The sequence below is a fragment of the Gossypium arboreum genome, chromosome 1, assembly GCF_025698485.1.
Source record: "Gossypium arboreum isolate Shixiya-1 chromosome 1, ASM2569848v2, whole genome shotgun sequence".
In the NCBI taxonomy this organism is placed as follows: domain Eukaryota; kingdom Viridiplantae; phylum Streptophyta; class Magnoliopsida; order Malvales; family Malvaceae; genus Gossypium; species Gossypium arboreum.
Window position 1 is genome coordinate 108,453,909 of NC_069070.1, and position 18,520 is coordinate 108,472,428.

The 18,520-nt window shown below is 34.5% G+C and overlaps 1 protein-coding gene and 1 long non-coding RNA gene across 4 annotated transcripts; one reads left to right on the top strand and one right to left on the bottom strand.

Annotated features, from left to right (window-relative positions):
* Positions 1-235: 235 nt before the first annotated feature.
* Positions 236-4,953, bottom strand: LOC108480826 (pentatricopeptide repeat-containing protein At5g55840). Of its 3 annotated transcripts, none has more exons than XM_053030086.1 (4): positions 4,536-4,953; positions 1,107-4,431; positions 930-971; positions 236-692 (listed from the first exon to the last, which is right to left on the bottom strand). In XM_053030086.1, exons 1-2 carry the CDS (start codon positions 4,834-4,836, stop codon positions 1,181-1,183), a joined length of 3,552 nt encoding a protein of 1,183 aa, XP_052886046.1. In that variant the 5' UTR covers positions 4,837-4,953; the 3' UTR covers positions 236-692; positions 930-971; positions 1,107-1,180. The 3 variants fall into 3 exon arrangements, with proteins under 3 accessions (XP_052886046.1, XP_052886047.1, XP_052886048.1); XM_053030087.1 differs by having other exon boundaries at positions 1,059-4,431; XM_053030088.1 differs by lacking the exon at positions 930-971.
* A 6,786-nt stretch (positions 4,954-11,739) lies between these two features.
* LOC128294136 (uncharacterized) lies at positions 11,740-13,751 on the top strand. The gene is made up of 2 exons (XR_008284404.1): positions 11,740-12,602; positions 12,685-13,751. It is a non-coding gene; the product is annotated as an uncharacterized LOC128294136 (long non-coding RNA).
* The last annotated feature ends 4,769 nt before the right edge of the window (positions 13,752-18,520 follow it).

Genomic DNA, 18,520 nt, shown 5'->3' on the forward strand with positions numbered 1-18,520 from the left:
AGCCCGGGCATGGATAACGGAACCAGTAATATGAGCTGGCAAACGTTTTTTTTCTTCTGACATATACTATTATTACAGCAATTACTACTATTATTATTACAATTCCTTTTGTTGAAGATTTTTCTTAGAAAACTGGTTGGTTGCTGTAGCATTTTCTAGCTTCAATTGCCGTCATTACTACCAACACGTTCATCATCATTCGTCTAGGCATAATACCAGTCATGAAAAACAAATAAAATCAGAAAAGCAAAAGAACATGTTACAAATAAGAATAATTACATTGACCATATATTCCTAGTTAATGTTGCTAGATTTTGTCTCACTCAGTCATTCAAGAACAGCATACAACATTTTGTAACATGGGAAATCTATAGAATCTAACCTACCAATCAAATTTACATGCACTATATACACTTTGCCTCCATTATCAAGCACAATTCATTAAGCTTGCTAAACGAGCAGGCTTCATCACTCATCAAACAGGCTCTTGCCCCCCCTATCTTTATTACAAGGAATCCTTGTTCTCATGAAAACAATAACATTGCATTATGTTGTTGAAGAAAGGAATCTGGTCCAACACCACATCGATTAGAGGGGCATTCACCAGAAATTCATCGTTCCCGCACCTACAGCAACGGCATGATTGTGTCTTCCATATTTGTTTCCAACGCTATCAATGGCAAGAGACAAACCTAAACCAATAATCAATTGATAAGAACTGTATTGAACAAGACAGTAAATACATGCGGAACAATACAAAAACAGGAACTTTTCCTTTCAAAGTGTTTTAAAATTGGTTAAATTTTGCTCAGGTCTGAACAGTTCAAGGGAATTTGAAGCAAAGAGAAAGGGAGAGAAGACAGTCTTCTTATGATGTATCTCCGTTGGTTCACAGTCCTATTTTGACACATAAGTGAATCAATGTCTACCTATGCTTTCTGGCTTCATGATCACAAAAAGGAAAAAGAATCCTGCCCAAGAAAGCTTATAAGGTATAAGTTGAATGTGATAGAAAAATAGTCCATAAATGACCAAAAGATAGACGACTTGACACAAACCAAATCAGAATGCCACGACTGGTTGGGAAGTAAAAGTTTGAAGCTAACCAATAAGAAGATCTGTAGAAAACTGGTCTATATTTTCAGCAACCAACAACATCGTTTCACATTCCCGATTGTCTTCAATGCCATTTCCTCTTATTCTGCTTCAAGTACTTAAACCTTTTCTTGGCAATTATCAATGCCTTCTGAAACTGCTCCGTACTTCCATCCCAATCACAAGATATGATTCCCCTACCCTTTAAGTCCTCTAAAAGCACATCACTGGTAGAAGGGTTACTACCCTCGATGAGAAGAGCGTCAACTAGAACAGTATAAGTTGTGGCATTGGGCCACAGACCATTTTGTTTCATCTCTTGATATAGTTCAAAAGCAGCAGCTATGTCCCCATTAGCACAAAGACCGGAAATGATGACATTGTAAGCAACAACATCAAGTTTCAGACCACACAGTTGCATTTTATTCCGTAACTTTAGAGCCTCGGCAATGTTACTCTCTTTGCATAACATGTGCATTAGGGTGGTAAATGTAGCTACCGTTGGAACAAGTTGCTTCCGGAGCATTGTATCAAGAACCAATATTGCTTCTTCAACTTTCCCACTTAGGGCAAGTCCTCGTACAATAGCACTCTCAGCAACATCAGGGGAAGTGATACCAAGTGATGTCATTTCATCCTTCAATTCCAATGCTGCTTGCAAATTCCTAGCTCTACACATAGCATTAATCAATGTAATATATTGCTTTCCCTTGGGAAGGTAACCCTTGTGAGCCATTTCATGTAAAACAATATGGGATTCTTGGAGCGCAAGATTTCTGTTGAGACCAATAACGAGTGCATTGAGGGTCTCTGCATCAGGAAATATTCGCAAAAGATTCATAGCATTAACCAAATCAAAGGTCTTTCCGGTATCACCTCTTTCACAACACTTGCTGATAAGCATGTTAAATGTAAATCGATCAACTTCAACACCTTCAGATATCATCTTCTTCAAGATTTTAATACCAACATCCAACATGGCTGTCTTGCAAAGTCCAAGAATAAGGCTGTGGGATGTTAATCTATCAGGCAAAAGACCACTACTGATCATGAGTTTAAAAAGAATAGAGCAAGTCCGTATGTCTTTTTGCTTAGCATATCCATGCAACAAAATATTATACGTAGGCAAACTGGGGCATAAGCTTTTGCTTCTCATCATGGAAAACAGATTATTTACCTTCGTCAATTTTCCCCTCCTTGAGGTTCCATCTAGAGCAGCATTAAAAGCAATAACATCAAGATACCGGCTTTTTTGCTCCATCTCTTTATAAAAATAATAAGCAGCCTTTGATTGGCCTGCCTTGAAAAGACCATCAACTAAACAGGTGTACGTAACTTGATTTGGAGTAAAAAATCCTTTATCCATCAGCTTCCCCAGAAATAGAAGGGCAGCAGCAACTTTTCCCTTTCTACATAACCCATTGAGAAGGATGGTATATGTATAACTATCAGGAAGAACACCAAACAGAACCATCTCCTCGAAAAGGGCCACTGATTCCCACATATTCCTTGATTTGCAAGTCCCAGCAAGTATAGTGTTGTAGACAACGTTATCTACAGCGGAAGGAATGTAATGCAGCTTGTTCAAAAATTTCTTCGCTTCTACCAGATTTCCACCCTTGCATAGTCCTTTTAGTAGGCTGCCGTATGTGAAAAAACTGGGAGTATTACCTAATTTAACCATCTCATCGAACAAAGAAAACGCTTTCAGCCCATCACCCAAATTTCCATAGCCACTTATAACACAATCAAATGTGATGGAGTTAGGGTTAGGACCAATCCGACTCATGTGACGCATGAATTCCTCAGCCTCTCTAACTTTTCCATCTCTACACAAAGAACCAACCAACGTGTTACAAGTAAAATGGTCAGCAGCATGACCACTGAAATTCATAATTCTGTAGATTTTCAACGCTTCCGTGACAAGTCCCATCTTACAAGAATTGTAGATTAATGTGGAGTAAATAACTTTGTTAGGTCTAAATCCAGCTCTATACATTTTACATATAATTTCTTTTACACATTTTATATTCCCAGCCTGGTAAAATCCATTTATAAGCACAGAAAAGGTGATAATATCAGGAGCCACACCCTCCTCAAACATCTCATGGAACACCTGTACAGCTTCATCGAACAACCCCTTTTTGCATAGTCCGTCAATCATCTCAGTGTATGGTATACATCCAAAACCCATCCCATTTGTCCTCATTCTCTCAAAAAACCTTCTCACTAAATCGAATTTGCCATGCTTGCACAACCCATTTAAAAGCGCTCCATAACTGACTTCATTAAGCCGTAATCCCACTTTTTCCATCATATCCATGAGTCTTAAAGCTTCTTCAAAGTTACCCTCATTCGAATGCCCTTCAATCAAAGCATTGTAAGTAGCAACATTTGGAGAGAGATTAAAATATGCCATCTCATCAAAAATCCGAGTAGCAACCCCAATACTTCCCACCTTAACAAATCCATTAATAAGAGTGTTATAGGTAATAGCATTGGGAGATATCCTTCTCTTTCTCATCTTTTTTAACAGTAAGTAAGCTTTTGCACTTCTATCATTTCTACACAAATTGTCAATAAGCATATTATATGTACATACATCTGCTTCAATACCCTTAGACCCCATACGGTCAATCAGCTCAAAGGCTGATTTATATCTCCCCTTCTTGCAAAACCAATGTAGCAAAGTATTGTACGTAACTATAGTTGGAACATAACCGCTATTCTCCATCTTTCTCAGCAAATAAACAGCTTTCTCGAGCTTCCCTTCGACACACAAAACATTGATCAATATATTAAAAGTAGCTATATTAGGACAAATCTTCAAATCAAGCAATTCCTTGAAAAATTCCCAAACTGAAAAAACTCTCCCATCCTTCACCATTGAACCTAACATCATATTACAAGTATAAACCGACGGCTTAAATCCTCGAAACCGCATCAAATTAAAAGTCTCCAAAGCATTATCAATCATTCCATCTTTCAAATAAAACCTGATCAATAGATCAAAAACTGAAGGGTTTGAATTGCAAAGAGAGTATGTATCCATCAAAGCACCAAAAACAAACCTTGACCCTACAGCCAATTTACACAATTGCCTCAACAATGATTTAGCAGAGTCATACATTCTAGCTCTAACAAGAATATGGGTAGTGATTGAAAGTACATGAGTGAGATGATTGTGTTCCAAACCAGGTTGGTTGATAAAAAAGTTGAGAAATTTCAAAGCTAGCCTTCCATGAACTTGCCTCAAAGAAGCCAACTTGTAATTCATGTGGTTCAGTGATTCCCAACGGTCTATAGTTAAAATTGTATATATGCTGTTCTCCAATTCTACCAAAAAAAAGTTCAAAAAAAAAAAGACTTCATAGTAAGAAACATATATTTCATACAAAACGTTGAAAACATTAAGCATAACGAAAGTAAAGAAGAATTACCGGAGAATTGCGAGTGGTTTTTGACTGTGGCGTTTTGGTCATCTGGTTTTGAGGTAGTGGTGGAAAATTGAAATAAACCCAGAATAGAAAAAGGTCTGAATTTGGCGTATTCGAGGTGGAGTGAAGCTAATAGTGTTTTGGTGGTGGAAGAACTCAGAGTCGAAGACATTACCAGTTTTGAACTGCAACTAATAGTTTGAGTTGTGTTTGTGTTATGTCCTGTAAAATGTTGTGAGCTTTGTCGAATGTCTTGTAGAGTTGTTGTCGGTTCCAATATTAGGCCTCCTGAGTTATGAATCATTGCACATTAAACTGTTTCATGGCTGCTTTTGGGCCTTTTTGTTTCGGGGCAAATTGGGGTTCCGCTTTTGTAACAAAAACGAAAAGGAAATTGAACTGAAAAGGAAAACGGAAGAGAATGGTCGAATTCTCGTATTGGGACTTGTTTTATACATACATTACGGATTTAGTCTTTATTCTTTAATTCAGTTAATTTTAGTTTCGCTATTTTTCGCATTTTAAAATTTTAGTGCAAGCTAAACCATAATTGTTAAATTTTCTTATTTCCAAAATCTTATGCATGTTAGTTTGTTATTTTCACATAATATTCACAAATAAGCCAAGTCATTTTGGTTAATAGATTTAACGGTTTATCATTTGAGTCTAAACTAAAATTTTTAAATTTTGAAAAATATAAAGACTAAAAATGATAAAATTAGAATTTGACCTAGCAAATTTAACTATTACCATTTAGATTAGGACTAAAATTGTATACGATTTAAAATTAACCAAAATAGATTCTAGAGACTAAATCCATAACTTATGCATAATATATAAACTAATAGAAAATTTTGATAAAAGAAATTAAAGTAAGAATATTTCAGTGAAGTTGGACTATACATGGCATATATAGGTACATAATGAGACTAGAGACTCACACATAGTTAATCAGACTTGAACCATGAATCTTCAAAGACCGAGGGCCTTTATCTTAACCAATGCTCAAAAATAACACTTATTATTATACATTTTAATATGTTTAAATAAATTTAAAATTATATTATAATAATAATTGTTGATACAATGATACAATAAAGAGAGAACATAGAGGAGAGGTGGTGGTTATTATGGAGTCCGGTTCACCCAGACGAAGTGGAGAGATTGACAAAATGTAAGCTTAGTATATTAGAAGAGTCTATTCTTCCTCGTTCCTAGAGGTATTTATAGGCAAGGTATCTATGTAAGGCAACGTTAACGTGTTGGATTTATCATTAAGCCATCATTACAGAACGCGTAGGGTGGATATCTTCTATGGAATGAGTATGTCTGTGATGAGATAGGTTCTATCATTTATTCAAACTTGATGGTGTGGAGCAGTATTTGGTGATCAACAACTTCATGTTCCCGATATAGCTCATGGACTCAAACAACAGATAGTATGTGGTTGTTTAAATGGTCATCTTGAAAAATGGCTTGCGGATGATCTTCCAACTTATTAATAGTTGTTTTACTATTTAGGTGTCCTCTTCACTTACCACGTGCCTTGATACGAATAGGGAATAACAATAATGATAATTTATATAAATATTAGATAAATTAAAATGCAACAAAAATTAAATATATGGCACGACACAAGAAAAAATATGAAAATAAAATCAATATATCTTAAAACCTAAATTTTAAAGTGCCAATGCATAACCTTTAACCATTAGATTGTTTGAAACTCATTTAAATATTATAAGTAAATATTAAAGACCAATTGACCAAAAAAGGCCTATTCCCAAAAAAATTATGGAAATGGGCTAGTTTTTCAAAAATAACGGAAATGATCCGTTTTTACAAAAAATGCACACTGAGTTAGCGTCATTTTTAGGGAAAATGCAGAAAAACGTGTCCAACTTAACGCTTTTTTCCCTGATGACATGTAAAATGCGCTGAAGTGGAAGCGTTTTACTAAAAAGTGTCCACGTGGGCATGCTTTTACCTGTTTTCCAACTATTATTTGAACTAGCCATTGGACCCCCACCAGTCCAAAAAGAAAAGTATAAACCCCCCCCCCCCCACACACACATTTTCACACACAATTCTCACAATTCTCTCCTAAATTCTCAAATTTTTCACAATTCTCAAAAACTCTCAAATTATTTTCCTAAATTTTATTTTTATCTAAATTAATTTTTTTATTTTTATTAGTAATTCCAAGAAATAGTATTTTATTAAAATTTGTTCATGTTCAATTTAGAAATTATCGGGTATTTGATATGTCTTGATGGCGAACACGTTTCCATCAATCAATTGCAAAAGGTAAGAATAAATTTTAATAAATTTTAAATTTTTTAAAAATTTTTAAAGTTTTTTATTTCATAATTATAATTGAACTTAATATTTTTTTGTAACTTTTATGTAAATAGGTGGAAGATCAAATTTTACAATGCCACATTCGTATCTACCCAGTCTTCCATCACTGTTGATCGAAACATACTTGAAGGAAGCTGTTTTTTTCACGTGGCCTTCTTAGGTCAGGGGTGTAAGTTGGACTCAAAACTCATAAGTGCATTGTTTGAAGGTCCAAAACAGATGCTTGAACACTCAGTACCCACAGAACAAATGATCGTTGTAGTATGCGAGACCCGTTATAAGATCTGTTACGCAACCAGGTACGTACCTCTCCAGCACTTGACACCACTACCATACCTCGTTGTATAACGCGTCTCACCCACTGTGAATCTTCTCCAAGGCCTTATGCTTAGCTATCCACGCCTTATGGTACGAAGGCTTATAGTTGAATTGGCTACGAATATTTGCAATTAAAACTGACACATTAGTTATCGAATCCACTTTCACCATCGGTAGTATTAGGCCCGCGATCATATCTGAATCCAACTTCGAATGATCCCGTGAAACACTTGCAACCCCACGAGTACGTCAAATTAATTGGAAATAACTTTAAACCTTAAATAAAACCTTAAAAACCTAGTAATAATGTACCAGAGGCAAATTATACGGACCGGTAAAACTTTTTAATCATCCATAACCCTATCTTCTTCCTAACAAAAGCCATGATTTTTCATGAGCAATTGTTGTCTCGCACTGCACATTTCCCATCGAACTTCTCAGATTTGGATTTAACCACGTAGAAGTTAACCCCGTTCTTGATGTTGTATCGCTTCAATGCTGTGAGAAAATCACCTTTACTGGAAGACTTCCTATCCATTTCCAAATTACCTGAACCTGACGATGCACTTCTGTGGCTAGGCCTCCTGTGTGGCAAGTCTGCAAACTCCAACGCATCCTTTACCGAAAGATTGACGTTATGCATGTGGGCTAGCAGCGAGTACGCTGTAAATCATGGATCTTTTTTCTTCTTCTTCTTCTTCTTCATCTTCATTACCCTCTTTACTGTCTTCAGGTTTAGTTGGGACAGGATCTGGTTCAGAAAATAATCTAACTTCTAAACTGTCGGCACTAGGCTCTCGGGGTGGATCCATATTGGATTCATTGGTGTGTAGTTGAAAGCACCAAAAGTAACCTATCCCTATGAAATAATGAAAAAGAATGGTATAAGAGAAGTAGGGTCAAATCTTCAGAGACTGGATTTGCACAACTTCTTATTATTGGAGATCCCGAGCACAGTCGTGCCCAAGAAAAAGCAGCGTACCTGAAAAAAACAAAAAAAAAGAATTAAAAATATGGAGGGGTTGAAATTGTATATATCGAAATCTAAATTGTAAAGAGAAACAGAATTGAGAAAAGAGATTCTTTGATTGAGAGATTCCAGCCTCCGGTTATCTCAATCCTCCTTAGGTTCAATCTTAGGCTTTTAGGTGATCTTTCTCATAACAAAATAAGCCAGTTATAGTGGAAGAGGACGCCTACGACCGCCAACTCCACTTAGATTTTAGCCTTACAATTTAGAGGAACCTAACTCTAGCCAATCGTCACTTTTGTGGGACAGTCTTACACTAGATCATCACTTCTCAATGGCGAATGTGATGCAATTTTGTCTCTTGGGCTCGAAAACTACTGACGCAGTAAGCTAACGAACCGGTTGTACAACCTTCCCAAAACATACAAAGCGGCCGCCTTTGCACAAGATGAAAAGATCACTTTTGGAAGGACATGGATGGAAGCGTCAGTCTCATAATGCGGAGAAATGATGAATACTCGTTGAGAAGGCTAAGTGCAAATTCTAAGCCTCATGAACCTATTTTAGAGAATCTCAACAACCTTTAGCTAGATGAGTTTAGTGGCTCATGCTTTTTGGGAAAAAATAAATAAGTTTAATCAAATGAAATTTTATTGAATAATAAAAGAACAAAAGCTAAGAGCTTTAAGGAGACAGAGTTTTTATAAAAAAGATAGTCTAATTTGTGTCACTTGATCCTCTTTTATAGTACATAGAAAGCTTAGTTTGTTTCCTATTTAAACTCTAAAGGATAAATGAAGACAAAAGCTAAAATTAAATCTAAATAAAAATCTTAACAATAATCCTAATAAAATTCAAATTTAAATAGAATCCTATGTTTAAATCTCTTCTTTGACTTTTTGCCCCCAAGTCTTTCACACTTTGTATTTTTTGCACCACTTCTTTCCTATTTCGTATGCTGACCTATTTTTTCTTCAAATTCAAGCTTTTTGCCCCTAAATTTCATTTTTCCTACAATTTAGTCCCTACAAGATAAAAAACCATAAAAAGCCCAAATTAGTAAGATCATACTCAAAATATATATGCAATTAACACATAAAAGTATGTCATTTTAGAGTATTATCATTCGTTGTCATCTTCATTCTCCGACACTCTAACATCTACCATGTTGGAGGTCCACTCGCCAGTGGACGTCGTAGGGAGTAAATCATCCCTTCTAGTGTACGTTCCAAAATGTCCAAAATCACATGTCGATTACCAACCGCTGGAAGATGATTCCATTCCCTAGTAAATATTCCCAGCGTTGAACATCGACCCACCAAGGTGCATGTCCCATCCACTAACTGAGTGTCGTGCAAGAGTCGTGTATCACCAAAACCTGATGGTTCGATGTTCTGCCTCCTACGATTGAAATCTAAGGCTGAAAGGGATGAGTGTCCTCCCATTGATGATCCCGGGATATCATAATGGGAACTTTCTAACAGAGTGGTTGTACTATCGACATTTTCAATCGTTTTCACCTCTCGGATAGGAAGAGATGTTGAAGTCGCAAGTCCTTCATCCAGTTTTGAAAATTCCACATATAACTCAAGAAATGGTGATCTACTTTCAAGGTGCTTCTGCACCATCGCCTCTAAGCCTCAAGAACCTTTAATAACAAATAAGTCATATCTCACCGGATCAACCGAAACACAAAATCGATACTTAATAGATGAAACTCACATTGTAATAGATCCAAAGATTTTTTGCCTAATTCTTTTATGAAGTTCTGTCAACTCTATGTTCTAGTTAAAAGTCAGTCGTGTCGTGTTCTCTGATAAAAAGGTCACGCTGTTCTTGTAATAAATAATAGTATTAATTCGTCCACTCATTTCCAACAAATTTATCTGCCGAAAGAAATTCAAAACACGAAATATTAACACAAAAAATAAAACATTATGCAATAAATATAATGCTTCATATAAATATTAACATGAAAAATCAACTTATACCTTAAACCCCAACTTCTATTCTTCTGAACTTCTTCAATTTCTATTGCTCCAACTTATGCCATCAAAGGCTAAAATATGGGTTATTTATAGCCTAAGGGAATGCATCCCACTCCTTTCTGTAAAATGCCCCAGATAGTGGGGGTTGAAATTTGTAGAAGAAAAACGCTCCAAGCATGACGCACTATTAAAAGCAGTCTTGAAAAAAGTATCCAGCTGAAAACGTTTTCAGTACTTTTGCTGACAGTGCTGCTTGGAGCGTTTTTCATCTACAAACTTTAGCCCCTACTATTCGAGGCATTTTCCACAAACCTCATCTCGAAAATCTCAAGATATTTTTTCAGAATCATCTTATCAAATTTATTTTCTCAAAAGCAGCAATACTAAAAAAGGCGTCCAGTTGGAAGTATTTTCAATACTTTTGCTGACTATCCATCCTACTTAGAGCATTTTTTCTCTAAAAAACTCAACCCATATCGTCAAAATTATTTCTTCAAAACCTATCCCCTCAAAACTATTTTTTTCAGAACCGCTAAACCCTAATAAATAAATAAAACCCTAAACTTAAACACTTAAAAAATAAAAAAACCATAAACATTAATTTAATAAACCCTAATCCTAACATTAACCCTAAATAATTAAAAATTAAAAATCCTAATTGGCACTAGGAAAACACAAGCAAAAGCGCGCCCACGTGAACGCTTTTTAATAAAACGCTTCTATGTCAGCGTGTTTTATATGTCATCAGGGAAAAAGCTTTGAGCTGGACGCACTTTTCTACTTTTTCCCTGAAAACGACGCCAGCTCAGCGCATTTTTTTAAAAACAGGTCATTCCTATTTATTTTTGAAAAAATTGGCTCATTTCCGTAATTTTGTTTAGAAATGGGCCTTTTCTGGTCCATTGGTCAATATTTTAAAACCAATTTTAATATATAATTTAAAATTAAATAAAACAATTATTTAAATAATATTACTTTTTTTTCTATTTGGTCGGAGATGAATCTAAAAAATATTTCTAAATACATAAATTCTTTCAGATAAAGTCTCCTATTAGTCATTGTAATTTGTAAAAGTTGTAGATTTGATCCTTGTATTTTAATTTGATCAATTTTAGTCTTTATATTTTTGAATTGGTCAATTTTAGTTTCGTACTTTTCAAAATTTAAAATTTTAGTCTAGTAATTAAATTTGTTTGGTTAAAATTCAATTACTAGTCATGTACTATACTTACAATTATATATTTAGTCCATTTTCTCCAATTAGATCATTTTAAGTCCTTATATTTTTGAAATTTGAAATTTCAGTCTTGACACAAATACTGTCGTTAATACATTAATTGAATTTTTAGTGAGTAATATATGAAAATAATAAGCTGGCATGACATTATATGTATCACAATATATTTGGCAAATTAAATTTTAGAAATAACAGAACTTTACTTAATGAATTTAACAATTATTGCTTGGTGATGACTGAAATTTTAAATTTCAGAAAGTAAAAGGAGTAAAAATGACCAAATAAAAGTATAGAGATTAAATTCACATAATAGAGATTATACCAAATAAAAGTACAAGGACTAATGGCAAAATTTAACCAATTTTTTCACTATCATTTTTTTTCTTTGGTTTTGTTCCCTCTTTCTCTCGTTGCGTTTCTTTCTCCCTTCCCTTCACCCATGTCCCCAGACTCTCATTTTAAAGCCTCCATGTCTACCTTAGTGATCTATTGTCTGGAGATGGTTCTGCAAGCATAGCTCACGTGGCAGCTTAGGATTTTGATTGTACGAGTTGTGCTTCTTCTATATAAGAAACAAGGGGTTTGTTGTGGGTTAGAGGTGAGTGGTCTAGCCTATGTGGTGTTAGTTGAGATTCCAGGAATGAACCGCGTAGCATCCCATCCCATGCACCATTTCAGCACTCTCCCCCAAATTCCTTCTATTCATTTTCCTAAACCGTGTAGGCTCCGTGTTTAACAGCGTTTTCCTCTCTTATAAATTGCCTCACAGCCAAAACCCAAAGAAGAAGAGAGATTAATAAAAGAAACCCAGAAGCCAAGGAAAGCATTAGAGAAGCGCATGGCAAGTTAGACAAACTTCGAAGTCAATCCTTATCAATCTCAATCTACTTTAGATATTTGCTGGAATTTGTTCTCTAATTCAAATCCAAGCAGCAGCATTATTACTATTATTTTTATTGCCTTCAATTTCTTTCTCTAACTTGTCTTCGCCCTTCTCTCATTCTTATCTTTGGACTTTGGTTCCTTTCCTTCTGTTCAATAATCCATGTTATACCTACACCTACATACACCAATATCCAATTAAGGTCTAATAAATGCTTAGAACAGCTCCATGAAATATGAGACATCACAACAGGCCAACCAGTAGATCTGGGCACAAACAGGCAGCTGAAGATCTACTATAGATACTAATTCAGGTATAATCTCTATTCTGTTTCACCATTATCATCTTATATCTGGCTTTCCCTCTTGCTACAACACTAACTTGACCATCGAAAGGCATCTTGAAGCACAAAGTCCGATGCTTTTTAATTTTCTTTGCCTTGCAGATCACCCGGTTAAAAGACCCAATCCATCAGTCAGCCTAGCTCGCCACATAGAGACACCAACAAGAAAGTCAAGAAAGATTAGATCTAACTCATGCTCCAAGTTTTAAGTGTGACCGAGAAAAAAATATTGATTGTTGCTTAGAAAGAATGGAAGCCATAAGTTAGTCAGGAGGTGGAATAAAAAGGTATCCAAAAGTTGTTAGAAGTAGCGGAATCCGTAGTTAAACTTGATTTAGGAAAAGATAAACTTTAGCCTTCCAAATTCGAAAGAAGGGGCGAATGTGAAAATGATCACAATGAAAACAATGACGATGGCAATGGCAACAGTTACAATTGTGGTAATGGAAAACCACGAGTTAGAAAGAAAAAATCCAAGAGGAAAAGGGACAAATTGAAATTTTTTCTCTACGACGGTCCACACATGTTAAAGAAATATTTGAAGAAATCCGCGCTTAAAAAAAAACCCGGTTAGTAAGTCCTTGGTACTTGGTTCAAGCCTGTTGAAGCTAAGGAAGCTGAAAGCGAGAAAAAGCTAATAAAGTGCTTCTTGTGTCATGTTCCGCATAAGTTGCAGAACTGTTCGAGGAAGTCTATCATCGAAGGAAACGATAGAGCAGACAATGAGCTTAAGAAGTTTAGTTCAAGTAAGAAAAAAGCCGAAACGAAGAGAGGAAAGAGAAGAAAAAAGAAACAAGTAAAGTAATAAATCCTAAAAAAATCTGATTCAGCGGAGTGAGAGCGAAAACTTTATGAAAACTTCTAGTCTCAGGAAAGAAGTTGAGGGCTGCAGACAGGGGTACATAAAGTGAGCTAGAAAATACTAGCCAGAGCCTGTAAAAGATTACATAGCAGCCGATGAGATGAAAGTTTGTTTTTCAATTCATAAAATGTCCAAAGCTGTAACTATATAATAACGTGGGGGACACTTATTTCTTTTTGTCTCTTAGTAACTGCTTATCAGAGAGCACTTTATTGTTCTTTTCCAATTATATATGCATAGATTTATATTATATGAAACGAGTGCTTCTCCATTAACTCAATCCATTTGAACAACCATGATCCAATATAATCAATGCACTAAATTCTTTTTGTAATTGTGTTATAGGAGGAAGATAGTCTGCCTCATTCTTTTATTGAAGGATCTTTTAGCATACTTTTTCAAACCTAACCTTGTTCTGAATTCTAAAAACAAAACTACAAGTCTATATTTTAGTATGTAAGAACCAGTCAATCAATTGACTTGAATACTTTTATCTAGACTTGCATACCAACAAAAAACCTTGTGTTGATAATCTGACTGTATTCCCTGATCTCCGCAGCTTTTAGAACATATACAATATTAATGATTGCAGCAAAACAACGATCTTAGAAATTGTATATATATATGATGTCCGTTTCAGATTAATACCATGATTTGATGTTTCTAGTTTACATTTTTTTAATCATATTCTAAGAACAGATAATGGTTGGGAAGTAAGTCTCTAAAGTAGAAACAAAGACATTACTTTAAAGAATGCTTTATTAAGGGTGCCCTAATTAGGGTGTGGTTTTTTAATAAAAATATGACAGAAACTTGAGAAAAAAAAGAGAGGGTTTTGTGTGCCAAGAAGGACAAGCAAAACTCTAAAAGAGAGAATAGACGGGAACTGGTATTTATTTAAGAAGAGAAACTTTTGGTGAATTTTAACTTTTTTTCCCTTTAATTTAGTTATATATCTGGGTTTTGTTTTCTGGTCAGGCTTTAAAAAAAAAAACCTATTTAGTGTTATAATCACTAAAATGGAAGGTGGGTTCTAGTGACTGTTCACACCATGAAAGGTGCAGATAACAAGTGTAGTTCATACTGGGGAGGCGGATGGTGGTTCTTTGAAACTGAATGGCCTGAGGTTGGATATTCTATTCTGGTTGGCCGATCTAGGAGTTTTGGGGCCTGCACTTGTTTGAAATTTGATGATTTGAATGTTTGCTGGTTTTGTGCTTGTCTAATTTTGATGTTCTCCTAGTGCCATAGGAGTTTAATGCTTTAGTGCTTATTGTGTATCTGTTGTGGATGTTTGTTTAGGCATTGCTCTTAACGTTATTAGCGATGTATTTGACCTTGAGTGCATTAAATATAATTGGACTTGATAATTCTTTTAGTTGCATTTTGGTATTACCCTTACGTTATCATGGCATGGACTTAGTATTTTAGAAGTATAATTAATAATGTGTAGCAGTGATGTCCTGATGAGAGGAAGAAAGAAGAAAAAATCAAAAGAAGGCGAAATTGAGAGGAAGGAAAACGTGTCTATTAAACATTGAATCTGATTTACTCACCCAATATTGACCCCTCTTTACTATGTATCTTCTCAGAAAAATTACATTAATTTCCTTTCTGCATGCTATTCGTAAAAACATACGCCATTGAAATTTGCATATAAATTCTAGTCAACAAATCTTTAATTTTTTTAACCCAATTTATTTATAATTTTACCCTTTACTCCTATCTATCTTCTATCCTTCATATATATCAAACAATATAGAAATTTCGTCCTCTTTTTATGTCCCTTTCCTTCTTCTTGACCTGGAAAATAATTTTATTTTTAACTTTTCTTCAAAACCCTTCCTTCCTTTTGATTGAAACAGGTGAAGCTTCGTCATTATTTCACGCTGGTTTCTTCTTGTATGACATCTTTTACAGGAATTTATTTGATCATTTTATTTTTAATTTAAAATAAAATCAATTTAAGGCTTAAACGCGTATCGAAGTAGGAAGAAACTGTTGGTTATATAGATATACAATTTCGGGTTAGTTTCGTATCAACCAATCACCATGCATATATATATATATAGCAAAACAAAATCCAAAAGGTATATAGAATACAATTGTAAGCACAAGGATTCAGAGAAAGGCAAAGGCAAGTTAATGAAAAATTTGAAGCTTGCTATATATATATATATATATATATATATATATATATATACTGTATTGAAGGGGACAAGTTTTTCTTTAACTTGCCTTTGCCTTTGTCTGAAATACTTTGTCAAATAAGGTGTTGAAAAAGTTTGATGAGAATGCATGTAGGCAGGCCGGAGGTTGATATAGTTAGCAGGGAAAGGCTAGGGCAAGTTAAAGAAAGAGTTCAAATTTGAAAACCCATTTATATGGTTCAAAAACTTTTTCTTTAACTTGTCTTTGCCCTTGATAGGAACCTAGTAAGCTAACAGATTCTTTTACTAAGAAATACAAGAAATAGCAAATGATTGTATTCAATTTTTTTTATTGAAATCGCATGATGGAATAGTGTCCAAGTACACGTATATATACATTTGAGAAACCTTTTGAGAAAGCTGTTACCAGCTCACTAACTGCTTAACCTCCTAACTAACTACACATTAAACACATGTGTTATCTCATACTATAACATTCACATCCAGCTTCCTCAACTGGAACAACCTGAAGAAGATGACGAAACCGAGTAAATGCTGAAACAGACAATGGCTTAGTGAGAACATCTGCTACTTGGTCACAGGCGGGAACTTCACTGACAACCAACTCGCCACTAGCCACCTTCTCTCGAACAAAAAAACAGATCAAGTTCAACATGTTTGAACTTAGAGTGCAGAACTGGGTTAGCTGCAACAGCAACAGCACTAGAATTATCACACCATATCGTCGGATTATCAACCGAGAAAGGTACACTTCATTTGTGCCAACGCAAATACATTCGTGAGCTTCTTGCCCGGAGTTCTATGACTAACTACACATTAAACACATGTGTAATCTCATACTATAACAGCCCTTCTCTCATCTACTATTAATGAATGTTCATGGGCACAGGCTAGCTTTTCTTGCAGGAAAAGAAAAAGAGGTGATTAGCCATGTATGTATGTATCATGATAGAATGCATCAGGCTTCTGGTTTTCAGACCGAAAGGAGAAAGAAGAGGAAGTTTTTTTTTTTTATATATATATATATATATAGTTAAGGTATGAAACTAAAATTTTAGGCACGCTGCAGTTAACAAATTTGTTTTAAGATACATCATGATATATATATATATAAATGGAGAAATTATTTAATCTACTCTTCCATTCATATTATTTATGATTTTTTAATGATTTAATGATATTTCAGTCCTTTTTTTCATATAATTAACATATAATTTTGATAATTTTTTATCTCCTAAACTCAATTTCAAATTTTGAATCTAAAAACCTTGAATTCGGACTCAAACTCTAAATCTTAAACCTTGTACATGTTGAATTTCAAATATTTATAGTGTTCCAATAACTTTAAATGAATGGTGTAATTAATCAAAAGATTATATTATTTGATTTTTGAAAAGAATTATAACTATTTAAATTATATTATTTTGAATAGTTATAATATTAAATAAATAATTATGTGTTTATTTTAAAGACATTATTATTTAGAAAGACACCTATTGATGAAAGATGTCTTTATGAAGAGACATGAAAATTCCTATAAATAGGAATAAGATTTCATTTGGAAATCATACCAACAAATTCTAATATTCTTTTTTTCCTTCCTTCATTTTCTAATATTATTAGATTATTCTATAAAGTATTACTGCAGAAATCCTTTATAGAAATTGAGTTTCTTGTCATACATTACTCAGTGTTTAATGGGTTATTCTCGTCAGTGCAAAAAGATAATAGTCATTGGCTTCATTGTATCCTCGAGGTTAATTTGCTTAGAACTCATTTGCACATCGAAGATAGGTGGGGATGAATATAACCTTAAAGATAGTGGCTTGATACACGCCTTGGAGCCTTGTCCTATTTCTTTTTCTGTTCGAGTTCCATTCGTGTGTTCGAGATTTTCCTTACCGGAGATTTATACTAACAATTTTAATGTTATAATTCATGATGACTACCGCAACACATGAAAGTGGAACACTAAGGGAGTTGGCTTCCAATTTTGTCAAACTTGATCGATTTGATTGTGACAATTTTTGACGATGGCAGAAAAAGATCACTTCTTATTATCAACTTTGAAGATTGCTTATGTTTTGGATACTCCAAGACCCGAAGAGAATAAAAACGAATCTGTTGTTGCAACCTGAGAAAGACAAAAATGGGACAACGCTGATTACATGTGCATGGGTCACATATTGAATGGTTTATCTGATGGTTTGTTCGATACCTACCAAAACGAGGTCACCGCTAAAGAATTATGGGACAAATTGGAGATAAGATACATAACCGAAGATGTTACAAGTAAGAAATTTATTGTCAGTCGTTTCAATAATTATCAAATGGTTGATGGTCTTTCTGTTATGGAACAATTTCGTAATATAGAAAAATTGTTGAATCAATTCAAGCAATATGATATGAAAATGGATAAAATGATTGTTGTATCCTCCATAATAGACAAACTTCTTCCATCTTGGAAAGACTTTAAAAGAAGTCTAAACCATAAGAAAGAGGAAATGTCTCTTGAGGCTTTGGCAAATCATCTTCGTATTGAAGAAGAATATCGAAAGCAAGATCAGAACCTAAATTTTGAAAATGCCAAGGTGCATGCTACGGAGGAAGTACATACCTTTAAATCATTCAAGAGAAAGTTCAAACAGACTGATAGAGCACCTAAGTTCAAAAAGAAACAAAAAGGGTCATGCTATCATTGTGGTAAGTTGGGACATTTCAAGAACGAATGTCGATTTTTAAAGAAGAAATCATCTTCTAAGGCTAATAATAACGAAAAGTTTGTTGCAATGATATCTGAAATTAATATGGCATAAGATGATAATACATGGTGGATTGATACCGGAGCAACCAAA